We start from the raw sequence: 27,868 nt of genomic DNA on the forward strand, positions 1-27,868 counted from the left end.
GGAGGCTCTAACCTTTATCATAGATTTCTTTCTCTGTTTTTTGTCTTCTCCCAGTTATTCTATGTGACAGAGGAATTTAAGGAATTATCACGTAACCAATTCGAAACAAGCTAACAGCGGAAAGGTTAAAGAGATAGAAAAGCTAAGTATAGGAACATACCTAACTAAAGAAACTTACTGCCTGCGAACTGCTGCTTTCTTCTTCAAAAGGTGAAAAAGTTTTCACTCATTAGATTATTCCCCCAATTAACTTTTAATGATTACTTGATTACCAAATTATCAACTAGGAGGAATCTTGAAATTTACTTTTCTAGTCTTCTTTTGATTTTCACTTGTTTATGACAATTTTCTCTGATTGTTCAGTTAACCAGGTTGAAAGGTATTTGAAGGGCAGCACTTGACAGCCAAAAAAATTTGTGAAAAGGGTCTTCCCTTGAACAGGTCCGCTTCTCGATCATCAGTCACCTTTTTTCATCATGCACCTGACAAATGGCTCATTCATCGAACGTCAAAATAAATCTTCCTAGAGGCTGCAGCGTACGTGTTTGTCTCAGATAAAACTGCCTTTTTAGCATTAATGCAATTGGTATCACTAAATAAGGATACTACTTGTTTGTCATCAGGATGCAAAAAAGACAGGAATTGTACAGAAAGGTGACAATCAACTGATTTCGCTGAAAAATGAAAAGCAACAGGGCAACGGTAACTTCTTAACTTCTTTTGCTTGGTCATCAAGCTTTTGATTAAAGGCTTTTTCATTTCTTCGCTCAAGAGTTATTTATACCTTACTCTGGGAATCATTGGGAAAGTCCCTACCAAAACGTTCAAACAGGTGTATTTTTAATCGCCGATTAAGACCTCCTAACAATTTTCCCTAAAAAAAAAATTATTGTCATCTGTTAATAATTGACAAAATCAGAGAAATAGTACCAGCTAACTTTCTTATGATCATCATAAATCACAGCGTTAGCATATTCAATGAATGCCATAACTAACCATGCATCTATTGATACATAAATATATTTGAACGCCACTTCCACATTTTAACCCTTTATTCAATTTTGTTGTACACAGTCATGAATAAGTTTGGAAACTGGAATCATTTAAGACCGCATCTTATTCTTCTTACGAAAGCGCAGTTCGCCACGTGAATCACAAATTTTGGGGTCATTCTCCGCGTATTCTGGATAATATTTGTTCCTCATGAAGCAATTGACGGCTTTAGTATTACACTTGCACAGTTCGTAACGACAGCGGCTTCTGACAGGCTCTGAAAGAATCAAAAAGTATTGATGACGGTAGCAATTACAATGCTTATTATAAAGACGATGACATAACAAACAACGAAATATTTAATGAAGAATTGTAAACTTTTTCAAATTACATCGTCGGGCCTTTAATCTTTTCAATTTGCAATGGAAGCCGCAATCAACGCCTTTGTAATAAGTGCGCCATAAGAGTCTCGTTTTTGACGTTTGGCCATTTTGCAAAAAACGTTTCTGCTGAAGCCTGATAGTGAATTAGTGAATACATCATTATATATTTGTAAGATTGCTGCCTAGTCTCTTTCTCTTTCAAGTCACCATTCAATAGAGCTGGTTGGTTATATAATTAGCCATCCTGGTTAAGAGTTTTGAGCTTACCGCATTTGAAATTTTCTTTGCCTCCTTTCTTAGTCAATCTTACTGCGTAAGACATGTCAAACAGTGCTCCAAGTTTTCTGAAGGGGCAATACTTGGACTTCATATGTTTACTGAGGCAGATATTGCGGATGCGGCAACAACTGAAAAACAAAATAGATGGTTTCATGTCTTTCGGTGTGTCTTTCTACTGAGTGCTACAAAACCAAAACCGTGTCATGCATCATTGTTAGGATAAAAAGTTTCGAGAATTTGTTCGAAACGATGAAGCTTACCATAGAATCTCTATGGCTCATTGAAAGAGCATCGGTTAGCGGACTCGGAGGTCTGAAATTCGACTTTTCATGAGGACTCAGAATTTTTTGTCCCACGCCCGTGGCAAGACGAAATAACTTCTTTCTCTATTTCCTTAACGAGCTAAAGAATGTAACATCATTCTAATCATTAGAACGATGGTAAATTCTTTAGCTTGGTAGGGAAGTTTTATTCACACAATAAGTTCTATATAAGTTATATGAAGTTCTGTTCATACAATAAAAGATGCCACAAAGGGCCAATGGTGAATCATATGACATACATTTAAGGGGTCATCAGAGTAGGTAAACATTGATAGCCATGGTGATTGGTTGAGAGAACGGCACGGATTGTAAGAACAATTGCAGGAGGAAGTAAAGCCAGACTATTGTACTCCTAAATTAGTCACGACCCTAAACTAAATATCGTTCCATCGACACCAAGTCCAAATATGCAAATAGAGTTTCAAACTGACCATAGTCAAACGGAATGAATCATATTTTTTCACACCGCGGAGATTTCAACTGACCAACCTCAGCCAAAAGCCCTTGCTGCAGGGTGAACGAGCAAACGGAAAGATAAAAAAAGAAACATATACGTTTGATAAAGAGAAGAAAAACCAAACAAAGTAATAAAAACAACATTGTATAATTCATTTACTTGTCCACTTTGTCCATGATGTGCAAATCTCCATATCGAGGACGTAATCCAAATCGAGGACGTTTCCCACGTCTAAGATGTTTTCCAACCCTAGTATATTTTCCACCCCTAGGACGTTTTCCACCTCCAGGACGTTTTCCACCTCCAGGACGTTTTCCAACCCTAGTATGTTTTCCACCCCTAGGACGTTTTCCACCTCTAGGACGTTTTTCACCTTTAGGACGTTTTCCACCATTAGGACGTTTTCCACCTCTAGGACGTTTTCCACCTTTAGGACGTTTTCCACCTCTAGGACGTTTTCCACCTTTAGGACGTTTATCACCTTTAGGACGTTTTCCACCTTTAGGACGTTTATCACCTTTAGGACGTTTTCCGCCTTTAGGACGTTTATCACCTCTAGGACGTTTTCCACCTTTAGGACGTTTATCACCTTTAGGACGTTTTCCAACTTTAGTATGTTTTCCACCCCTAGGACGTTTTCCACCTTTAGGACGTTTCCCACCTCTAGGACCTTTTCCTTTTCTCCTCTTGACTTGGTATAATATTTTATCGAGTAGAAAAAAGTGAAGAAAGCAAATAAGAATATTATGTATGTCACTTACTTGTGCAACTTACTCTGATGACTGGAAAAACCAATTCGCACCAAGTTTTGGCATTATGGAAAAGGATTCTTTCATAATTTTACAGCGCGTCAAAGGGCTTCAGGACTCAGCGGCAAATGAGCGAAATTAACTGACCTTCAGCTCATGGTGTGTCGTTTGTTTGTGATCTCAAAATTCTACTTCATCTCAGTCTCAAGGTTTTATTAATTTGGGTTTTTTTTGGTTTTTCAAAAAAGAAAAAAAAAACGTTTTTCATAAGAGAGGGGGGGGGGGAGGTTGGGTAAAGATATAAGATTGCCAGTGGATATCTTGTTTCTAATCAATAGCAATATACGCTTCTCCAAAGTGGAGGACGAAATCAACAGTTTAAGGGGGTAATACAGGGGAAACTATATTATTCCGCTTAGTGTGAAAAAAAAAACAGCATTCTTGTTGAAAATCTGTGCGATGACTGCATAAAGAACCCTTATGCAGCTCCAGGAAAAAAATAATTTGTGTTGTTGAATGTTCAGTTGTTTTTATTTAGAGGTTTACTTTGAAGAGTTGTTTCCATGAAAAAAGATGAACAAAACTCAGCACACTTACACCGATTGTTTTTGGATGGGTCTGTCTTTGGGAAGTTAATAACGCTGGCTATAATTCATTAGATTTGTCATCGACGAATAATTAAATGACATGTATATGTATGGGACTTGGTTATTGGTTAGTGATACTTTTAAGTGTGTAAGCAATTCATTTCGACCAGAATTGTAATTTCCTCACCTAAAACATCTGACGTTTCTTCCACTTCCTCACCAGACTCAGCTTCTAAGTCGTTGGTTTCGTTTTCATACTGTTCAAGATCTTTAAAAAGAGAATTTACAGTTACAGTAACAGCTACAGTAGAATGGGGATCCCTCCTAGGGAGGGTTACAAAACATATACATTGACGCAAGTAGTAAATTATGCCAGTTTAAAACGTACCTTAGACACAACGAATGCCTTGAGAAATGGCGCCACACGGGAAAAAAATCCCAAATATTAATCATTTCATTGATGGCCGTTAGTTATCAGGAGATGAAGAGGATGCTTTGAAAGCCAAAAAAACAACGAGAACAATTTTATTTGGCCAACATAAATCAAGTGTTGTGTTTAAAATACAGTTTAACTGAGTGGTCAGTTGAGCAAATTTTTTGCGCAGGTTTTTGACCAATCAGGGCGCTCGTAGTTTCTCCGCTCTTTTTCAAGAAAATGGCATTTACCGGTTAATCAAACACTGGGTGGCTCTTTGTCAGGTCGAAATTGGAAAAGGGAGTGTTGGTTCATCAACGTAAGATTGAATAGCGAAGTAGTTTTACTCCCCGAGCAACCGAATTAGAGAGACTTTAAATGCTTACGGCTCATGAACATGCAATGATGTTGGAAGTAACGCCATCAGCCAACAAGTGGACATCTTTCTATAGTTATTATAAATTTCAGCAATGGTCTTTGTTTTTATGCTGAGAAATACAATATAGAAGGAATGAAGGGGAACAAAGAAAGCTGTAACCTTTCGTATCAATTTTCTTGTGATCATTATGTAACTTTACCTGTACCTAGTAGGTTTTCATCAATCAAAACCGGCTCTGTGTCTTCATCTGCGTCTTCACTCTCTTCCTCAGCGCTTCCAACTACTGTCTGGTCAGGATTTATCTCTACATACCGAGAAAAGTAAACCAATAATCAGAAATACATCAAAACAGGTGGTTTCTTGTAGGGTTCTCATGGGATAGCTGGTAATTAAATTGAATTTGGATTTAAAACAACATGACATGTTTCCTAATCGAGAGATATCGTCATTACCAACATAAACCTTGCTGTCAGCTTAGTTGGAAGCTAGGGTAGCAAAGAAAAGTGTAGAGTACTTTACATTCCGACGGGGTAACGGAAGTGGCACCTTACCTTCAAGATCGAGGCCAGATTCACCAAAGGCACTTTTCACATTGACGGCTCCGAAGAGCAAGAGTATCACAAAAAATAACTTGATTGTCATTGTAACTCTGCAATGCGATTGGCTTTATATTAGTGTAAAGTCAATTTGAAGAACAATCATTTTTTTTTTGCAATCACCTAACACGACAACAGACTGACTGAAAGACTATTGGCTTCCTTTGAAAAGCTGACTCGTTCCTTTACACACACGATACACTATGAACACTTTTGCTAGACAATAACTTATTGATAGAGAAAATATTTATGGTCAAATCGAAGGAGCAAGTAATCTTTTGTGATTCATTCCCTTCGTTTCTGTAAGATAACCCTCATTCCTGGTTTACCTAACACACTAACCACTGATAAACCAAATGAGAAATTATTCTTGGACGTATTTAATTATCATTGATCTTGCCGCACAACACGCAGTTAAGCCTGGGCTGTACCAGTATTTGTCAGGCGGACACGTTAGTCTACAGTGTATATCATGACACTTTTGGGATTTGCTTCAGTCTAGATGTTCTTGCTCCTTAGTGCATAAGGATCTTTATCGTATGAAAATAAAAACGGACAAAAACTAAACGTTTTCTACATAATATGTTCGAATTTAATACGCATTCGATAAAATTGAAGTGTGAAAGGTTCAGAAAAAAATGAGTAGTGAATTTTCTAACGATAAGTTAGTTTTTCCTATAGTATTATGTGAGTTCAATTAGAACTATAACTGCAAATAAAATAAAATAAAAAATTCCAAAGAAATTAACATTCATCCAAAAATGTGTCAATCTTTGTATTGATTTCGACTTCTTGAGATGGTAGCTGTAAATATATAACTCAAACGATAAAATATGAATTATATGGACTATATGCAATCGTACAGGGTGCCAAAGGCGAAAAGCATAACTTACCTCTTAGGAGAATCTGTTTGAATGAGAAACTGTGTCAAATTTCCTGAATTAAATCATGAATTCTTGACCTCTTCCTGTAACCTTTAGTAATAATTAATTGGTCAGGTTGTAAAAAAGCTGTTTCTACAGTTTCCCATAAACAGCTACCTGGTATCCGCATTAATCGGCCACATGTTAATGACAGAACATCATGGTCGCAAACAAGCGTAGAATACGATATCGACTTATGGAAAGAAGAACAAAGAAACATGATGCATTTATTCAAGGGTAGTCACATCGTTCTAAGTTAAAGATTGGTAAGCAGTGACATGTGCTTAAGCGTACATAGAAAAGACGTGGGAAACGTCTATAATACTGCTTCTCGTAGTTCCCAAACAATCTAAAAAAGTTATTAACAAACCAAAGGAATGATAAGTAAAACACCACCCTAATTAAGTTAACTTGAGGTTTGATCAAAGTAGTGACTTGATGGAATAGAGCCAGGTTGTGGCAAACTTAATGAAATTTTTTTTTGTTTAAGATTGAAATACAACCTTCTGACTTGCAATAAATATGGAATAATTTTTAATGTCTTTAAAGGCCCATTTCCAACCTTGATGCAACGCGGTCGTTTGTTTTTGTTTTGAACCACCACTTTTGTTGAAATAGCGCCTCTGATCGGTCAGTTAACTTTACTTGTCACGTCTCAAAATACCTTCTGCGTTTTCTCCGCTGAATTTTTGAAGAGTTTATTTAAATAATTCTTTTTAAAACAGTTCTATACGTTTTAATCCAGTATGTTATTAGATGAATCCATTGATTTTGTCGATTTTCCGAGGCAGTAAACCCTTATGGATCGGTTATTGCTAAAGAGGAACACGAAAATCCTTGCGAGCATTTCGAAGAAGGTGAAAATGTTGATCCACCACGTTTTCATTCATTCATCAGTTGTTTTTTAATTGAAGTTTGCCATCCTTGTTAAATAGGACCAAGGGTCAGCTGAAGTTTCCGACCCGTGGAGAGCAACTTGCGCTCGAAAGAGTGGTCGAGGTTGTTGTCCATGCAAAGCAGCAAATAAGAATTGTAACGCAAACTGTCATTGTCGTTGACGTTCCCGCAGTGAAGTGACTAAACTTAAAATAATTAAACGTCCGGCAGTCCGGTATTTTTCCATATTTCTCTTCGAAATCCAAAAAATATTTATACGAAAATGTTCTACCTTTTTTTACAATCCTCAAGCGCTTCCAGGCGGCCTAAAATTTCGAACTTGATGTTTTTCGCTGACCCTGTATACAGAGTACGAAGCCATCCAAGCACTTGACACTTAAAAACTTTTCAATGACACGGCTGGACACGGTCCTCAAATAACTCCATATTTCTCTTTGAAATATACCAATTTTTCGTTGGAAAATATTCTACCTTCATTTACAATCCTCAAGTGCTTCTAGAGAGTGAAAAAATTCCAGCGTTGTCCGTTTCGCTGACCCTTGTACACAGAGTGCGAAGAGATTCAAGCGTGACACTAAGAAAATTTTCACCGGGCAGTCCAACATTTTTCCATATTTCTCTTTGAAAAATATTAATTTCTATTGGAAATATTTTATCTTGATTTAGAATCCTCAAGTGCTTCTAGAAAGTGAAAAAATTTGAACGTTGTCCTTTTCGCCGACTCTGTTCACAAAGTAAGTAAGAAGAGATCCAAGCGTGACACTTTAAAAAAAAATTTTCTTCGGATTCTTCCAGACAAAATTAAAAAAACTGCAAGGAAACTGTAAAATGACGAACGGCAAATGTATTTACCGTAACACAGTTGACTATATGTCCTGGATGGCTCTTGAGAAAGACGATTTTAGAAGGTTATCAACGATCTGGGAACTTCGTGGGCCGCGGCGCGCGTTGCATCAAGGTTGGAAATGGCCTTTAAACAATTCAGTCAACCAAAGCCAGTTATATTGTCACGTAAGTGTCTCCCATTCATCAAAGCTGAAATTGCTCAGGAATCAGTGAAAGGATATTGCCTTCCTGGTAAGGTTTAACGTGAAACAAAACTTCGTCTTCTGACATGCAGATAGAAACTTATCCAGGCTGAAAAATGTGTACAGACACGTTCCTTCCCGTGTCAATTATAAATCCCTTACACAAGTGTTTTTCATCGTTTGATAAAGATAATAACGGAAAACATAATTTTCAAGAGATTTTGATATTCATCATGAGGTTGATGTTTATTATCTTTTCCTTAATATACACTTCCGATTGATTTGATACATCCAAAACAGAAATACGTAACACTCATTTTTAAATAATTGATGACAGGTGCCCTCCGTTTAGTTTATGTTTAGTTTAAGTTTAATTTTCTACTCTTCTTTTGATTTTCACTTGTTTATTGACAATGTTCTCTGACTGTTCAGTTCACCAAGTTGAGAGGTGTTTGGGGGGCAGCACTCGACAGCCACACGAATTTGTGAAAGAGGTCTCCCCTTAGACAGGTCCGCTTCTCGATCATCAGTTACCTTTTTTCATTATCCACCTGACAAATAGCACATTCATCGAACGCCAAAATAAATCTTCTTAGAGGCTGCAGTGTAGTATTTGTCTCGGGTAAAACTTCCTTGAATAAGGAATAACTCGTTTGTCATCAGGATGAAAAAAAGACAGTAACTGTACAGAAGGGTGACAATCAACTAATTTCATTGAAAAATGAAAAGTGACAGGGCAATGGTAACTTCTTAACTTCTTATGCTTGGTCATCAAGCTTTTGATTAGGACTTTTTTCGTGTATTCGCTCGAGAATTATTGAGCGTGCTACCTTAATCTGAGAATCATTGGGAAAGTCCCTACAAAAACGTTGAAACAGGTGTATTTTTAATCACCAATTGAGACCTCCTGATGATTTTCCTTTAAAAAAATTATGGTCATCTGTTAAACTTCTTACGGTAACAAAATCAGAGAAATCGTACCAGCTGACTTTCTTAAGCTCGTCATAAATCAGAGCGCTAGCATATTCAATGTATGCCATAATTAACCATGCATCTATTAATACATAAATATATTTGAACGCCACTTCCACACTTTAACCCTTTATTGAATTTTGTTCTACACAGTCGTGAATACTTTTGGGAACTGGAATCATTTAAGACCGCATCTTCTTCTTACCAAAGCGAAGCTAGCCACGTGAACGACACATTTTGGGTTTAATCTCCGCGTACTTTTGACGATATTTGTTCCTCACAAAGCAATTGACGGCTTCAGTATTACACTTGCACAGTTCTTTACGACAGCGATCATAACTTCGGTATTTGAAAGACGCTGAAAGAATAAAAAAGTATTGACGATGATAGCAATAACGATGCTTATTATGATGACGGTGACATAACTAACAACTAAATATTCAATGTAGAATTGAAAACTTTTTCAAATTACATCCTCGGGTCTTTAACCTTATCAACTTGCAATGGAAGCCGCAATCAACGCCTTTGTAATAAGTTCGTCATAAGAGTCTCACTTTTGACATTTGACCATTTTACAAAAACGTTTCTGCTGAAGCCTGATAGTGAATTCATTATTATCATCATATATTTGAAAGATTTCTGCGTAAAAAATTTAGGTAAAAAGTCTCTTTCTCTACCAAGTCAATAGAGCCGGTTGGTTATCTAATTAGCCATCCTAGGTGGGAGTTTTGAGCTTACCGCATTTGAAAATTTTTTTTCCTCCACTCTTGGTCAATCCTGCTAAGTAAGGTATGTCAAATGGTGCTCCAATTTTTTTGAACGGGCAATACTTAGACTTCGTAAGTTTACCGAGGCAGATATTGCGGATGCGGCAACAACTGGAAAACAAAATAGATGGTTTCATGTCTTTCTACTGAGTGCTACAAAACCAAAACCGTGTCATGCATATTTGTTTGGATAAACAGTTTCGAGAATTTGTTGAATGTTGATCTCGAAACAACGAAGCTTACCATAGAGTCTCTATGGCTAATTGAAAGAGCGTCAGCTATCGGACCCGGAGCCGAGTCTGACATTGGATTTTTTGTGTGGACTTAGAATATTTGTCCCACGCCCGTGGCAAAACGAAATAACATCTTTCTCTATTTCCCTAGCGAGCTAAAGGATCGCTCGGTAGGGAAGTTCTATCCATACAATAAGTTCTATATAAGTTGTATAACGTTCTATTCTCACAATAAAAGATACCACCAAGGGCCAACGGTGAATCATGTGACATAGGTAAACATTGATAGCCTGGTGATTGTTTGAGTGAACGGCACGCATTGTCAGAACAATTGCAGGGGGAAGTAAAGCCAGACTATTGTAATCCTAGATTAATCACGAACCTCAACTCAATATTTTTCCATTAAAACCAAGTCCAAATATGCAAATAGAGTTTCAAACTGACCATAATCAAACGGAATGAATCATATTTTTCATACCGCGGAGATTTCGACTGACCAACCTCAACGTTTCATGGTCGTTGATAACCCAATAGCCCTTGCTATAGGGCGAACGAGCTAACGGATAAATTAAAAAGCAACATATACGTTTGACAAAGAGAAGAAAAAGCAAACCAAAGTAATACAACAACATTGCATTATTCATTTACTTATCTACTTTGCCCATGACGCGCAATCTTCTATATCGACGTTTTCCACCTCTAGGACCTTTTCGAAGTCTACGTCTACAATGACAGCCATAATCTTTGTAGTCAGAGGGATGTCTGCCAGTGCCCAGGAAAATCATCAACTCGTAGGATACAAAACCCCTTCTGAACCTCGTTTTCCCTTTATCTTCTGTTTTGAAAAACAATTTATTTTATTGTTGTCACACATCTAGATACACACTGTTCCTTTCCATGAAGTACTCTGTGTGGGGAGATAAGGCTTATTCTTATTTTTGCAATTGTTTTGAGGAGAAAATTATGGGAAAATTTCCACTTGACTTGGTATTATATTTTATCGAGTAGAAAAAAAGTGATAAAAGTAAATACGAACATTATATGTGTCACTTACTTGTGCAACTTACTCTGATGACTGGAAAAACCAGTTCGCACCAGGTTTGGCATTATGAAAAAGGATTCCTTCATAATTTTACAGCGCAATAAAGAGCTTAATGACTTTGCGGCAAATGAGCGAAATTGAAACGATCTTAACTGACTTTTAGCTCATAGTGTGTCATTTGTTTGTGATCTCAAAATCCTAGTTCCTCTCAGCCTCAAGGTATTCTTTGTTTGTCTTTTATTTTTCGAAAAAACAAAAATATTTTTCAAAGGAGGAAATGGGGGGAGGGGGGAGGTTGGGTAAAGATATAAGATTGCCAGTGGATATCTTGTTTTTAATCTAAAGCAATCTGCCCTTCTCCAAAGTGGAGGACGAAATCAACAATTTATTAAGAAGGTAATACACGGGAAACTATATTATTCCCCCTAGTGTGAAAAAAAATCAGCATTCTGGTTGAAAATCTTTGCGATGACCGCATAAAGAACCCTTATGTAGCTAATAGCGATGAATAATTTAATGACATGTATATGTATAGACTTGGTTAGTGATACTTTTAAGTGTGAAAACAATTCATTTCGATCAGAATTGTAATATCCTCACCTAAAACATCTGACGTTTCTTCCACTTCCTCACCGGACTCAGCTTCTAAGACGTTGGTTTCGTTTTCATACTGGTCAAGATCTTTAAAAAGCGAATTCGCAGTTATAGTAACAGTTACAGTAGAATTGGGGATCCCTCCGAGGAATGCTTACAAAGTATGAACATAGACGCAAAGAGTAAATTATGCCGGGTTTATAACGTACCTTATACTCAACGAATGCCCCGAGAAATGGTGCCACACGGGAAAAAAATTCCCAAATATTAATCATTTCATTGATGGCCATTGGTTATGAGGAAACGAAGGGGATGCTTTGAACGCCGAAAACAATAAGAACAATTTTATTTGGCCAACATAAATCAAATTTTGTGTTTAAAAATGCAATTTAACTAAGTGGTCAGTTGCGCAAGTTTTTTGCGCAGGTTTTTGATCAATCAGGACGCTCGTAGTATCTCTACTCTTTTTCAAGAAAAAAGTCATTTACCTGTTAAACAAACACTGAGTGGCTCTCTGTCTGCTATTTTCAGGTCGAAATTGGAAAAGAGAGTGTTGTTTCATCAACGTATGACTGAATAGCGAAATTGCCGGGAAATTGTTTTCACCACACACTTATCTTGTATTATCCTCTTAAAGGAGCTATTTGTTTTGACGAAGTAGTTTTGTTGTACACTGATAGCTGAGAATGTTGACAGTTAAATTTCCCTCATGTGATGAAGTTCTTGTAGTTTCTTGGCCAAACATTCCGCCAAAATTATCAATATATGGCTCAAATAGCATACTTTTTGGTATATTTTGCTAAATGGAAGCTAAAAGTGCCGAAGACAATAATCATTGCAATGTGTTTTGTCGGAAATTGGTACCGGTCGGAAACTAAAAAAAAAAGTTTAATAAATGTTTTAACTAATGAAACTCCATGAGCAGCCGAATTACTGTAAAAATTACGAATTACTCGAATTACTGTAAAAATTTCCTTGTGTATTTGTGTTGTTCTTTCTTGAGACGAACTCAAAGTCCGGTAAAATTTACTTGATAGCGACTATGAAATGTACATGGTGCGCCTACTTGTCGCCACCGTTAATTGGCAGAAATCACTACAATTTGTACAAAAGTCTAACATAACACTCTTATTTTGTTTATTTATGACTTTATAACGATCCTTTGGTCTTATAAAAGCTTGAAGCTAAATGGACTGTGTCATATCGGTCATTGTTAAAACTGTCTTTGTTTTGATGCTACTTTTCGACATAGGAAAAGTATGTCGGACAAAAATATTCACCAAAAAATAAATATTTCTTTGGCAGCTTCAATAACGACAGGGGATTAAGTTTAGATGATAAAACAAAGGATTATGTTCCCAGAAATACCGTAGGTCTAGTACACTCGATACATGAGGTCACACAACTCGGGTAGTAATCACGGCGCAAATTTGCATATTTGAGCGGTCGAACGAAAAAAATTATTTCTCGAAAACTGAAATATATTTTTACAAAAAAACTACACCGCAATTATAAGAACATATTGGGCTACAAAATATAAAAGTAGGAGGGAAAACAAATTTGGGTGACGTGCCGCTGTTTGTTTGATGCATGCTGACATTAGCTCCTAAAATGCTTACGGCTTATGAACGAGCAATGATGTTGGAAGTAACGTCCTCAGCTAATAAGCTGAATAAGTAATTATAAATTTCAGCAAAGGTCTTTGTTATTATGCTGAGAAGTACAATATAGAGGGAATGTAGGGGAATAAAGAAAGCTGTAACCTTATGTAACTTTACCTGTATCTAGTTGGTTTTCATCAATCAAAACCGGCTCTGTGTCTTCATCTGCGTCTTCACTGTCTTCCTCAGCGCTTCCAACTGCTGTTTGGTCTGGATTTATCTCTACATACCGAGAAAAGTAAACCAGTAATCAGAAATACATCAAGGCAAGTGGTTTCTTGTGGGAATAGCTAGTAATTAAATTGAATTTGGATTTAAAACAACATGACATGTTTCCTAATCGAGAGATATCGTCATTACCAACATAAACCTTGCTGTCAGCTTAGTTGGAAGCAAGGGTAACAAAGGAAAGTGTAAAGTACTTTACATTCCGACAGGGTAACAGAAGTGGCCCCTTACCTTCGAGATCGAGGCCAGATTCACCAAAGGCACTTTTCACATGGACGGCTCCGAAGAGCAAGAGTATCACGAAAAATAACTTGATTGTCATTGTAACTCTGCAATGCGATTGGCTTTATATTAGTTTAAAGTCAATTTGAAGAACAAACAGTATTTTTATCTAATCACCTAGCATGAGAACAGACTGACTGAAAGACTATTGACTTCCTTTGAAAAGCTGACACGTTCCTTTACACACACGATATACTACGAGCACTTTTGCTAGACAATAACTTATTGATAGAGAAAACATTTATGGTCAAATCTTAGAAGCAAGTAATCTTTTGTGATTCCCTTTCTTGGTTTCTGAAAGATAGCCCTCATTCCTGGCCCAAGGTTTACCTAGCACACTAACCACTGATAAACCAAATGAGGAATTAGTCTTGCATTGGCTGTATTAATTTTCATTGATTTTGTCGTACACAATTAAGCCTGGGCTGTACCAGTGTTTGTCAGGCAGACACGTTAATCTACAGTGTATATCATGACACTTTTGCGATTTGCTTCGGTCTAGATGCTCTCGCTCGTTAGTGCTTAACGATCTTTATCGTATGAAAAAATAAGGGACAAAAACCGAAATGTTTTCTGCATAATACGTTCGAATTTAATAGTATTTAATCAGTTCAATTAGAACTATAACTTCAAAGAAATTGACACTCACCCGAAAATGTGTCAATCTTTGTATTGATTTCGACTTCTTGAGATGGTATCTGTAAATATATAACTCAAACGTTGAAATATGAATTATATGGACTATATGCAATCGCACTGATGCCAAAGGCGAAAATTATCACTTACCTCTTAGGAGAATCTGTTTGAATGAGAAACTGTTTCAAATTTCCTGAATAAAATAATAAATTCTTGACCTCGTCCCGTAACCTTTGGTAATAACTTATTGGACAGGTTGTAAAAAAAGCTGTATTCTTATTTGCCCATAAACAGCTACCTGGTATCCGCATTAATCGGCCACACGTTAATGTCAGAACATCTCGATCGCAAACAAGCGAAGAAAGCGATATCGACTTGTGGAAAAAAGAACAAAGAGACATGATTGCACTGATTCAAGGGTAGTCACATCGTTCTAAGTTAAAGATTGGTAAGCAGTGACATTTGCTGAAGCTTACAAAGAAAAGACGTGGGAAACGTATAGAATACTTCTCCTCGTAGTTCACAAACAATCTAAGAAAGTCATTAACAAACCAAAGGGATGATAAGTAAAACTCCACCCTAATTAAATGAACTTAACTTTGATCACAGGAGTGACTGGATGGAACTAGAGCCAGAGCGTGGCAAACTTAATGAAATTTTGTTTGTTTAAGATTGAAATACAACCTTCTGGCTTGCAATAAATATAGAATAACTTTTAAATGTCTTTAAACAATTCAGTCGACCAAAGCTAGTTATATTGTCACGTAAATGTCTCCCATTCATCTAAGCTGAAGTTGGTCAAGTCAGGAATCAGTGAAAGGATATTACCATTCCTGATAAGGTTTAATGTGAAACAAAACTTCGTCTACCGACATGCAGACAGAAACTTATCCAAGCTGAAAAATGTGTACAGACAAGTTCCTTCCCGTGTCATTCATTTATTCCTTACACAGGTGTTTGTCATCGTTCGATAATGATAACAACAGAAAACATAATTTTCAAGAGATTTTGATATTCATCATCGGGCTGATGTTTATCATCTTTACCTTAATATACACTCTTTTGGTTAGTTGATATATCCAAAACAGAAATATGGAACACTCATTTCTAAATAATTGATGACAGGTGCCATGCGTTTAGTCTATGCGTTTTAACCTTACTTTACGGGTTATCACATTTCTTGCATATGCCATCATGGTTACTAGCCACTGAATTGTAATTTGCTTCTGCAAATATCTGGTAGAAGACAAATAGCGAATTGCACAACAGAGTTTGGTTATGTGAAAACAGGTTTTGCCTTCACAAATAAACGGACGGACGGGGACAACTCTTAAAAACTCCTTCTGGGTAAAGGCTTTCCTTGGGGGGCACTCGCTGGCTGCGGGAAGGACCGGAAGCTATTACGGCTGCTGACTATCCTTGAGAGAATAGGGACCTTAAGCAAACCACGACGGCGACGGTAACGAGGACATGAAAAAACAAAAGATCTAATTGGCAGAACAATAGCTCAGCACATGCGTTTTAAAACTTTGTACATTTCCTAGCCGTCCTATGCAAAACAACAACGTGAAATCACCACAACTTGCGTCCTCTGCGAACCGAAACCACGACGGCAAATCATTTTAATTTCCATTTGGAACTCAAGGCTTCTCTTATACGTTATGCTGAAGTAGAGGTGTGGCGCCGTATGAGACGGTAAACACATACAGCCATTGTTTAAATTTAATTAAAGGCAGAAATTCATTTTTTTTTAATCGAAGTCTTCCTAGGCGTTGCCATCGTGACTGCTTAAGGTCCCTAATGACTAACAACAACAGGGTTGGCTCCAACGTGGATTTATTCTGCAAGCTCTACTACAATTTTGACCAGAACGGACCTGGCCAGGGCTGGTTCGACCCTCCACTTCTCTTCTTCTCTTTTTTTTTTTTTTAGCTTTACAAAACAGTACTATTTAAACCTAACGTACTTGGATAAGGTAATGCTACGAATAATCTAAAGAGTCATGTAATCTTCTACACTATTGGCTAAGCAGGAATTTCGCCTTTTACAACATTAATTACTTTCAAAGAGTTCCGGTGGATGACAACTACGCAAAAGGACATGACAGGTGGCTGTTACAGTTTAACACTAATAACAACTGTTTACGGGTGACTGAAGGAGAACTGGTAGCGTTTACACTTTGCTGAACTAAGCTTTCTACGTTGAATATTATATTTTTTAAGCGCAAGCATGAAAGAACTCGATAACTAAAAAATCCTATCGTTAAAGTTATCCGACAAATAATTGATCACAAAAGGTTTACTCTTAAGGTCAAATATGGCCATTTACGTCTTCAGTTAGAGTTGAAACAAACATAGACTGGGATTTCCTAACCTTCACTATAGTTTTAAATTAAGCTTTTCATTTGAACAAAGTGCTATTTACAACCCATGTATTCCTCTCCTATGTATCTTCTTGATCATAGTTTATATCTATTTCTAAAGGTTATTCTGTGACTTTATAAGAATCGAACAGCAGTGAAGACCCATTTAAGGTACTTAAGGGAGGAAAAAGATTGCAATGAATCCAATTTTAAAAGTTGTTTTTATTAATCTTTACGACCGCAAAGAAAAATTTTTTTTCAACCTGCTGAAAAATTTCGTTTCAGATCTTTCGTGGCGAGAGTCAAGGTGATTGTCCTCATTCTATTGGGCACCATTACCTTGCAAAATGCTCAGGCAGAATCTGGATCCAGCTTCGAAGGTAAAATGTTTGGCCGCAAAGATATATTTAACACCCAGTATTCGTGTGCAAGTTAATTCCCTTCCTTTAACTGATACGTTTAAAAATTTAAAAAAAGACGGTTGGAAGATGATTTTCAGCCTCGAGGACTTCGAGCCCATGCTTTGAATTAAAAAAAGTTTCTGAAAATTTTTTTTCCAGAGGGGAACATCTTTGGAAGCGTCGAGGCCAATTCCCAAATAGCGGATGAAAATGAAGAAGACTCACCAGAAACTCTGGGTGCGTAAGTAAGGCTATGATCAACCTGGTTATTGTTTCTACTCTATCTTGCTTTTTTTTTCTCAATAGACGTATTTGTGACCTTTAATCAATAATTTTTAAGAGCATCAAATTATTGTGCTTGAGTGATGGAAGGCCAAAGCGTTTCTCATAAAAAGTTAGTCTGCTAAATCTTTAAAAAACAGGTCGATGAGTAATTTTGAGATCAAAAGACCTATTCAAAACCTTGCAAGAAAGATTGACCGGTGAAAGAAATTATATTTCTTGCAAAAAGGTCCGTTTTATGGCAGATTTATTTCAGGAAAATGTGATTTAAATGACAATGAAACAAATTGCTAATAAATAACAAAATCGAGCAATTCTAAATTGACTGGTATGCCACAACAAAATATTTTATTTAACGTAAAAGCAGTTGAAGACCTTTAAAAGTGTGTAATTTCTCATCAATTGATTGCAGTAGTGGGTTTCAGGATGTTAAAAAACTCATACATCAGCAATTATCTTTTTCTCTACAGAAAATGATATAAGCAGATCGATCATAAGAGACATAATTTCTTTCGAGATGATGCTATATCGAGTCACTGGTATAAATCCAGTTGTGTTCAGCAACTATGGCTGTTCTTATGGAGGACAAGGAAAAGGAAAACCTGTTGATCGAATTGATGGGTACTGAGACTTGTTCAGGTGATGTTAGTGAGATGATAAAAGTATAAAAGAGGTAAGTTTTAAAGAAATTGTGGTGTTGCGCTAATGGGGGAGTATAACAAGGTAATTTAGTATTATCAACTGAGATGGGAATGTAAATTGGCGCCGTTAAGAGTTTAAGAGGTGACGTTTCGAGCGATGGCTCTTCGTCAGAGCGAAACTTCTAAATAATAAATGAATAATCTTGATGATAAAAGGATCCACAAATAGACGATCAGTTGAACGGCTCTACGTTAAGAAAGATATTATGTTAACCGAAAGATTGTCTCGTGGCATTGGCTTCCAGGTGTTGCAAGCGACGAAACGATTGCTACTGTAGACTCCAAAAGGCCCAGTACCGCCCTTTCAAAAAGGAAGTATTTCCTATGCCGTATGTAACAGGTATTCCCCCAGATGGGACTTAAAATCATTTAGATGTGGTCAGTTTAAAATTTATCAGTGCTTTTTTTAGTATTATCACTTAAAGAGGTTATAAAAATTGTAAATTTTAAATACATGTTTGAATAAGAAAAAGAACGAACGACCAAACTTGCGAATGAAGATATGAATAAATACATGTAGATGATTAATTCAATAGCGAGTAAATAAAGGTGCAATTAACAAATAATGATGGCTAGTTGTCGTTTCAAGTTTTTTTCTTTGGAATTTTCAATGATTTTATGCTTCAGTTATACAATATTCCTGCCTGAGGAATTGATTTCTGAGCTTAACAGTTGTTAGATTCCATTAGACCCTCATTTATGAAAAGCATGATTTTAATCTGTCTTTGCCATCTACTTCCAGTCAAAAAATATCCCTTGAGATCTTATCGCAGATGTCGCCTTAAACTTTGTCTGTGTGACACAACGGTCACGAATTGTATTTAAAGGCTCAAGAGGAGAGGCTCCTCTAGAGAAATATATTTGAATTACGACTAATAAAATATTTGATAGAAGAAAAAATATAAATTTCCTATAATTTTCTCTTGCTGTTAATTCTAGAGAACTATATGTGTTCATGTAATCTTGGAGGAATTTAATGTTATGTTAAGTAATTTAAGTTGTATACAATCCTTCTATTTTCTGCTGCCTGTCTACTGTTGTTATTCACTGTTTTTACGGGATTAAGTACCGCCCCATCCTTAAGTTATTGAAAGTCATGAAAAGATACATCGTAGAACAAGCCAGTGCAAACAGCGAGTCCAATTTCCCCATAAAAAGTGGAACACTATAGAACCCTATTTCTATATACTATTCTAGCCATGTTGACTAATTTGTCATATGAACCAAAATGTTTACCTGCCTGCTGGTGCAATTTAGTGGAAGTCACGTTTTTATTCAAAACTGATAGTGGTTCATAATCAGAGCAGTATGCGAATAAAAACTTTATATTTTGCGTTATATTGTCTAACCGAAAGCAAATTTGAAGCACCTGTACGGGTACGAAGTACTCTAACCACGAAGATCAGTCAGATCTGCCCAGTGCTTTGTCACAGCTTGGTTTTTCACAACTCGGACGGGTCATTCTATTAAACTATCGTACTTTTCTGTACTTAGATATTCGTGTTGTGGGAGGAAGTATTATCTTTTGTCTCACGGTAATCATATATTATATATATGGGTACTTTTGCTGGTAGTGATACAAGACAAAATAGAGCAATCTGTATACGTGGTTAGATGTTTCCATAACTCTCTTTGTGTATTCGTCTTACGCAGAGTTTGGTATCCACGTCAAAACATTTGCATTAATTACATTAATTTGATCAGTATATGGCATCCTCTTTGATTGCATTAATTGTTTTATGACCTCAGCAAAAGTTATCTCAGGACCTTATTCTCACTATTTCTGAAATTTCAACTCAACGCTGAAACCGTTCTTGAGATTTTTGAAGACGTGTATGTTTCCTCTTCCAGGAGGAGATGAATTCACACGCTTTACTTCAACACGCGGTTGATAGCCAGCCGGAGATCCATGCACTTTGAACGCTTCATCAGAGAGTTTCACTTTCACATCTACTGATAAGTTGACCTCAACCTCGATATCACCACTTTCAAGTTCATAGAATTCCTCCTTGTTGATGTCACCAGATGTTTTCGGCGTCTTCCCGACGTGAAGGGTAGCTGATGCTTAAAAAGAGGGTTGTTGGATTGTCTTCGACCATGATTCGACACTGTTTGGTCTTTTTGGTGATTAAACCATCTCTGGGGAGTTCTGCTGTGGGCTGAAAGATAACATAGCCGTATAGTGGTCTCGTGGCTGCGTTAGTTTTGGGAGACATTCCAAATTTTTTCCACGTGTGCTTTCTCGTCCTGCTGAAGAACCATATACAGCTTAAAATTTCCTTCCCTGTCCTGACGATTCCAGAGAGCGCTGGCAGTGCTTGTGTAAGAGTCTATTTTCACCAACACAGCGTACTCGTACTTGGCATTCGTGGAATTGTGCTCTAGCCAGGCTGTTGCATAGATACCGCTGGAGCAGACAGCAGCTACAGTTTGCGAATTTTGAATCTGGACATGTAACTTAAGATCAGATGCACTTGATCCTGGAATGTAATAACTGTTGCCTTTGGTGTCGACTAAAGTAGTATGCCCATCTTTCGTGTTTTTAGAAAGGGGGTTTACAGCTTCGAATAGATCTGAGCTGTCTTTGGTCATGCCGTCCATTTTAATGGAAAATTTAGATGCACCTCTAACTAGTTTGTCTTGAAACAGTGTCGTTCGCGCCTTGGTTGCTGTTCCGCCATTATCTATTTTAATGTCGCTTCCAAGACAGACTAAAACGTTTTTGAAAAAGAAGACAGACTTCTTAAAGTGAAGTTTAACTTTTGGATACGGATGATCCTCGTAAAAGAATTGATATTCTGTTTGGTGGAAGTCCATGCCGAAAACTCCGCTGGATAACGGCTCTGGTCCTTTATAGGAAACCCCACCGGCATAGGAAGGTCGTCTAATCTGCCATAAAGTCAAAGTCATCGTCGTCGCTCCAGCAACTTTTGTCCAGTCCAATCCGTTTTCTATATCGTGAGCTTTTAGCGCCTCTTCACTATTCGCTATCAACATTGAACCATGGCTTTGATAGGTACCAAAGGCATTTTCTGGTGTTTTCTTCTTTGTGGAGCCCTCAAAGTCCCAGACACAAACCTATCGAAACCTTTCACTGTGACAGCCCAGTCCTTACGACGATGTATTGAGAGAGCAGCAAAGTTCTTGGACCAGTGACCTTCAGGAGAGGGTTCATAGGTTGAGGCTTTCGACTTGAGTTGTAATGGAGGATGAATTATATCGAAAGTATAATTAGAGATTTCTTTGGAATTCTATTTGAAAGTTCTTCTGAATAAGAAACACACTTCATGTTGTCGATAAAAATTGTTTTTCAGTCTAACCAGTGTTGAATTTTGCAACAATGCTCATGTGACAGACACAAAAATGAATGATATAGAGAATAATACATGGGCGCTCGTATATATGGAATTTCTCTTGATATCATACGAGTGAGATGTCGAGTTGAACACGAGAGAAGAAATTTCAGATCTACAAGCAATCATCTATTTTTTCCAGGGCTGGAAATCCTTGTATGACAACGTAGCTTATATGATAAATTCTTTTTACAACCCTATTGCTTCAGGTGCCTGTATCGAAAACTCATTCTTTATACGTAGGTCATTTAAATTAGTAAGTTTACCGCACTCATTATCTTCAGGCATCCAAGACTGTTCATGTACGATTTACCCCTCTTAACCCGTCCATCTTCTAGGTACTTTTTCACGTTTTTGTCCATTGCTTCATACAAACGCAGAAACATGCCTTCTTCTCTGGTGTTTGGAATACTTATTCCTTACGGTGGAGTCAATACCAGTGACTGGGGTGAATAGGAGACACTGATGCATACATACGCTAGAAGGATACTTATCAGAGCCTCCTTTGAAAAGTCTGGAAAAGACTTAAGGGCATTCCAACGTTTCTTCATCTCTCCCATGAAATCATAAGTGGTTTGTGTCTCATCAGCAAATCAGTTATGTAAGCGACTTTCAATGTGAGCAAGGTGAGAAGTCTTTGAAGAATCGACAGAGGTCGGAAGAGCAGATGGTGTCTGCTGACTCCAGCGATAAGTCTACTGCCAAAAGTTACTGGAATCGTACTTTGAACCAAATTTCGTGATAGTTGGAACAATCTTATCGCGAGATTGTTTGGACATTTTTGCCACAAAGCCAAGTAAATCTATGTAAATGGTATCTTCATGTTTTAGAACGAAGTCCATCCCTGTGATTTTTGCAGAACCTTTGAGGCTCTTTTCCTTTTCTTTGCATTCATCGAATGACATCCATATTCCTCTCCAGCCTGAGAATCCCAGATTGATTTCAAAAGATCCTACCCGCGTAACCTTTTTCTTCCTTTTTTTTCTGCCAGCCTTACTTCCATCTTGCTTCCACTAGAAGGAATATCCTTGTAGATCCACATTTTAACACCTCCTACTCTGAGTTTCTTTCCCTTGATGTGAGCCGATTTTGGAAGCTTGTACCTTAACTTAGATTCTCCATCAGCACTCGTTTCCCATTTTAGTGATGTTGTCCCGTGTTTGGCCACTGATGTCGAGAAAGAAATCTTGCCTTTTTATTCGGCGGCGTAACGAGGCAGCTTTGCTGGGCTAAGTCCTCGAAATCTAGCATGTCGCCACAATTGTCTCCTGATAGTAGCATAACAAATGTGGATCATTTTTTGGAAATAAAACATTGTACAAGGTTAAAAAAGTTTAGGAAGAATATCACCTAATTTTCTTCTTGACAATAGATTTAGATTTACACATGCCTGATGAGATTGATGGGACTTTCTATTTGTTTTAGTGTTTTAATTGGTCGAAATACGTGTTCGCTTTAGGAATTTCTATTTGTTATAGTGTTTTAATCAATAGCAACAAATGTTCACTTTAGAGAGTTTCCTTAACAAAGACTGAAAGACCCATGATTCTACGCCATTTACTTGTGCGAAGATAATGAACGTGTCAATTGCAATCCATACCCAAACAAATCACATTCTTTGGCTTAAGTATGTTACAATAGACATTGTTGTAGACCTAGACTTTCACTCCACAAAACGAGCACTCTGATTGGTTGATTCTTGTTCACGTGCCTCTGATTAAATTCAAATGTATCCCGACCGGGATACAATCGCGCAGTTGTTGCCCGCGCGCCGAATACAACAGCATTTTATTGCCATATAATTGTTTACGGGAGGGTCTAAATATATAACAAAGCACTTAACGTATAGTTCCTCGGAAAACTAGTTAGTTCTGTTTTCCCTCGAGTCCTGATGTTTCCCTTGACTTCGTCTCGTGAAACGTCAGGACTCTCGGGAAAACAAAACTTACTGTTTCAGTTGTTTTACCTTAAGTGTATATTGTTTACTTGTAGCCTCGTTTCGTTGTCAACTTAGGCGAGCCTCCTAGGTGGCAGATACAAAACAAGACTTGGTTTCTTGGGCCGTGTGATTTCTTCGTAACTAAACGAAATAACATATATACCAGCCGCCTGATCTATTAACAACAATGCCAGACCAGGTAGGATGAGAAATGAACATCCTGTAGATCTTCTCCTCACGGGCATTATCCCTGAAAGAGAAATTTATAAGAGAGACTCACCAATCAATTTAACTGGCTATCAACCGAGATAATAACAGTAATTCAGAGAACAAATAAACATCAAGGATTATCATTTCATACAATGCGTAACAACTCTAAATAAGCAAAATGGCCATGGTGGCCGGCCGGCCTCTAGATGTTGTATGAAAGTATCATTAACTAAGTTGATAACGTAAACTTAGAGTTTCTAAAAGTACGTTTTAAGGGTTAGCCTTTCGTCAGAGCGAATGGCAAAGGGCTAAGGTTCCGACGGGCTCTGCCGAAGGACTAACGCACGTAACGTCAGATTAGAAACTCTTGACGGTGGCCAATTTACATTATCAACTCAGTTCATAATACTAAATAATCTCTAGTTGTTGTAGTTTTGTAGTAATTACAATAAGGGGATTTCCTTGAGTCAACTAACTCAATTTCAATATTTTTCTATTTGTTTCATACATGTACATAAGTTGTAACTGGCATCTGCCAACGGAAGTCTACGCTTTATTCTCCTCTTCGATATTCGGTGTATGTCTAATTACTAATGAAATGAAACAATTATGATAGCTGTGATAAATATCTCGGCTAGATGTAATGCTTAATCCCGTTTATAAGTTGAAGCAAGTAGGTCTTGCCAATAATCCTAATTTACTGGAGAATTGCCGTGACTTTCTATTAAAAAAAGGAGAGTGACCAATGTTGATTAAAAAAAATCCACATGGAGAGTATCAAGCGTTTACGTTTTATGGAATTCATATCAATCCCAACCAAATCCTGTTAGCGTCGTCTTCACTAAACCACATTTTATATTCTCGCTCTGCAAGTCAACTTTTTGGTACATTTTATTGAAAAAAGCGTTATAATATTCACTGATCAGCTCACCTCAGAAGAACTAATAACAAGAACTCATTTGTTACATAAGGTAACCTAGGGACGTGTTACCGTCAAACAAGAGAACAGGAGTGTACCAAATAATTAAAAGGTGACCTTTTTGAACACGTTAGTATACCAACTTCAACACCAAGTCCAAGAAGAAATGCTTTGACCAATTCTCTTTCACTATAAGATATTCTCGGTCGCTCATTGCATTTCTATGGAACACGCGCATCATCTGCAGATGCATGAGGGATCTCCCTCAATGTACATTGTTTGCTTTATTTTACCAGACTTTGGAGTAAGTTATCTTTTTTGGATTATTAAAAGAGATCTCAATCGACTTGAATAAGCGTAGTTTTATTGCAAGAAACATTGATTTAAGCTGGATTGTTTCGAACGTTTTCAGTCTCCAGTTTGTTATGCGGCTGAAAATGTCAAAATTGGTTTCTGTGGAGCTAGTTATTGACCATTGCTGTTTGCTAAAAGAATTTTAGGAATAATTTTTCTCAGTTAGTTACTTTTACACAAGGCAGTCACCTGCCCAACTTTCATTGAAGCTTAGACATCAAGAATATCCTAATATAAGGTGTGCCATTTCATGGACACGGAAGTGTTAATAGAATAAATATGTTACCTTACTTTGAATTCTAGGAAATCTTTGATGTTATCCTCGCCTCTGAAAATATTTTACACCAACTCCAAACTCTTTGTGCTTGCGGATCACTTTGTGAGCGCTTGTCGGTCTTTACTGGCACCTTTTCTCAAGGGGGAACTTCCATTGGTACAGGTGGGATTTTTCCTGTCAAATTTTGAGAGATCACCGGCGGAAACATTGTCATTACTCATTGACTTTTCTCGCATGTCTTCTCAGTTTGTGTTACGTTGTGGCTACCATTTGCCATTTGTTAGAAAAGACATGTACTTGATGGATGTGAAATTATTTTTTCTTTGTGGAATTAAGGGATCTATTCCATCAAGCATATTGAGTTTTTTTTTAATAAATAGCAAAATTACTATTTTTAAATTATTAATATTTAAGCAAAGTAATAATAATGACGAAAAAAAAGTAGAGACCGTCATTTCACACAGGGATTCATTGAATTGATCCCATCACTCATTTGTCATTATAAAAATATAGCTTAGAACAAAATGGGTGCCTACGTTACTAAAGAAAAAAACAATTATCGGTGCGTTGGAAAAATAAATTTGCTTCAAGAGCAGTTATGCATCCTCATTAAACTGAATAGTTTTCTTCCTCATAACATTTCACATATTTCGGCTGAGGCATTTTGTCTTATAAAGCATCTAGATTTTATTTGAAAATTTTTCCATTTCCTATTGTTGTTCTATCATTCTTCTCGACTTCAAAATGTGGATGACTAAGGCAATCGTCGTATCTGACTTGGAGGAAATTTTTTGTTATCAAACCAATTCGATTACATAAAAACTGGTGTACAGTAAAATTGACCCACGTACCTTTGCTTAAAGTATTGAATTTTCCGTGAGGTATTGTTTCAGTTCTCTGTAGGGGTAGAAATATAATTCAATTAAGAGGATGTAAAAATTTCAAAAGCTGATTTGCGTATGAAAATTGTTTATAAAGTGATTAGGTGATGACCAACTTACCGAACTTAACCAAGATAGCCGATTGATTATTCAGTTAAAAAATGAACATCCTACCTTTGTTGGTATAAAGGAAACCTTTTAGTAATGTATCCTTTTCGGTATCCAAAGATAAGACGTTCTATTTAAATAAAACTATTTGAAAATGTTTTTGCAATCCAGTCATGGAAATCGTGACGTTCTCTGATTAGCTGAGTACCAACTTATAACGAAATCTGTTTTCATTGACAGTTCAAGCAGTTCAAGATCACACAGAATTTATTGTCCATGTCTGTTTGTAAAACGGCAACGGGGAAATAATAAACGAGAATATGGTTTGATATGGAGGAAATTTTTATTTTCCGAAAAAACGGACAAATCTCACTAATTTTTTGTGCAAAAGTTGAAATGAGGCTAGCTTGAATTTTTTAAATAAATTCAACGAACTTTTATTTTAAAGATTGACTTTGGAATGGTTTATTGACGGAAAATCCACCAGAGTCGTTTGCGTTTTCTTTGTTTTGACTTTCCTATACCGCTTTTTGCGTCTCCATCACCGGAACTGTTCAAGCATTTCTAAAATAACTTTTTAAGTCCGCTCCACGCATTACTTTTTTTTGCAGGGGTCCATTCTATATCTACACAATATCATGCAAACAAGTGATGGGAATAAAGAAAAATTATAGAATTACTAATTGATCCGATACCAAATTCTCCAAACTAACCTAATGAGAATGATTTTGCCGACAGTTAGGAGAATTACTAATGAGATCTTGGGAGTTAAAGGGTTAAGATGATGACTGAATACTCGTAAGATTTTGGCAGAATGTTTTATTCCAAATATAGGAAATTACCGAGGGAGAGATTGATGGTCTCCTTAACGTTGGCAAAAGTGCATACGTAATCCCATATATTTGTAGATAAGATGGTTTTATTCACTGATAATGTGAATTGGCTATCTCTCAGAGATTCTTGGGTCTCATTACGGTGGCCAGTTTACTCTAACAATTATGTGTAAAACGCTTCACCACCTCGGAAAAAGAGAATATCGCCCCATACAACTGGTGAGCAAAGAGTTAACTCAAGCGAGCAATATTTGAACATAGGAGGCCTCTAGGTGTCGCCCGGTTTGACGAACGACTAATTTGAACATCTTTTAACTTACCTGTACAGGAGCACGTCGGAAGGCCAAGGTACCATCCATGTACGACCGCAAAAAGTAGTATTGGAAATAATTGGCGTAAGAGTCAACATAACGACCTGTTTCGTTCGACATAAATTTATCTTATTGTTAGCACATCAGTTACTTTTTTTCGCCTGGCTGACTCTAACGAGCTTGCACTCTCTTATCTGGCCTGAGAAAAGATTGCTTTTCTGATTGAAAAATTTGTTGTTCTATCACTGACTATACCATATTTGAATGTGTCATCATCGTTAGACATCTTGGTAGAGGACAATCAATTATTGGAGGTAGGTAACGAATGTGAATTATTAAGGACAAATCATAAAAATTACATTTTGGTTTTAAAGTTCATTGTTATTGAAGTTAAAATTGAAACATAAGTTGACAGTGGTAGACTGCGTGTTGTCAAAATTTAAAATGAGAAAAAAAAAAAGCGTTTAAAGAAAATGAAAAACTCTCAATCTAGTACATGAGCTCAATATCTCG

At 37.0% G+C, this 27,868-nt stretch overlaps 2 protein-coding genes across 3 annotated transcripts; both read right to left on the reverse strand.

The window, feature by feature from the left end:
- Positions 1-1,034: 1,034 nt before the first annotated feature.
- LOC113677871 (uncharacterized) lies at positions 1,035-5,239 on the reverse strand. 2 transcript variants are annotated; one of them, XM_089191346.1, is made up of 6 exons: positions 5,117-5,239; positions 4,771-4,869; positions 3,959-4,039; positions 2,595-3,126; positions 1,644-1,783; positions 1,035-1,270 (listed from the first exon to the last, which is right to left on the reverse strand). In XM_089191346.1, exons 1-6 carry the CDS (start codon positions 5,205-5,207, stop codon positions 1,104-1,106), a joined length of 1,110 nt encoding a protein of 369 aa, XP_089047472.1. In that variant the 5' UTR covers positions 5,208-5,239; the 3' UTR covers positions 1,035-1,103. The 2 variants fall into 2 exon arrangements, with proteins under 2 accessions (XP_089047472.1, XP_089047468.1); XM_089191342.1 differs by having other exon boundaries at positions 4,765-4,869.
- A 3,855-nt stretch (positions 5,240-9,094) lies between these two features.
- Positions 9,095-14,654, reverse strand: LOC113677612 (phospholipase A2, membrane associated). The gene is made up of 8 exons (XM_089191352.1): positions 14,575-14,654; positions 14,438-14,486; positions 13,738-13,835; positions 13,396-13,500; positions 11,624-11,704; positions 10,630-10,816; positions 9,720-9,859; positions 9,095-9,339 (listed from the first exon to the last, which is right to left on the reverse strand). The coding sequence occupies exons 3-8, from the start codon at positions 13,826-13,828 to the stop codon at positions 9,197-9,199; spliced, it is 747 nt and encodes a 248-aa protein (XP_089047478.1). The 5' UTR covers positions 13,829-13,835; positions 14,438-14,486; positions 14,575-14,654; the 3' UTR covers positions 9,095-9,196.
- Between the last annotated feature and the right edge of the window lie 13,214 nt (positions 14,655-27,868).

The sequence above is a fragment of the Pocillopora damicornis genome, chromosome 2 (genome assembly GCF_964200805.1).
Source record: "Pocillopora damicornis chromosome 2, jaPocDami1.2, whole genome shotgun sequence".
NCBI classification, from domain to species: Eukaryota; Metazoa; Cnidaria; class Anthozoa; order Scleractinia; family Pocilloporidae; genus Pocillopora; species Pocillopora damicornis.

Coding starts and splice junctions, on each gene's coding strand:
- LOC113677612 (XM_089191352.1), bottom strand. CDS start 13,828: ATGACAATCAAGTTATTTTTCGTGATACTCTTGCTCTTCGGAGCCGTC. Junction 13,501..13,737: donor ATCTGGCCTCGATCTCGAAG/GTAAGGGGCCAC, acceptor CTCGGTATGTAG/AGATAAATCCAGACCAAACA. Junction 9,860..10,629: donor GTCATGGGCAAAGTAGATAA/GTAAATGAATAA, acceptor TTTGTTTTCCAG/TTGTTGCCGCATCCGCAATA.
- LOC113677871 (XM_089191342.1), bottom strand. CDS start 5,207: ATGACAATCAAGTTATTTTTTGTGATACTCTTGCTCTTCGGAGCCGTC. Junction 4,870..5,116: donor ATCTGGCCTCGATCTTGAAG/GTAAGGTGCCAC, acceptor CTCGGTATGTAG/AGATAAATCCTGACCAGACA. Junction 4,040..4,764: donor TGAAAACCTACTAGGTACAG/GTAAAGTTACAT, acceptor CTCTTTTTAAAG/ATCTTGAACAGTATGAAAAC.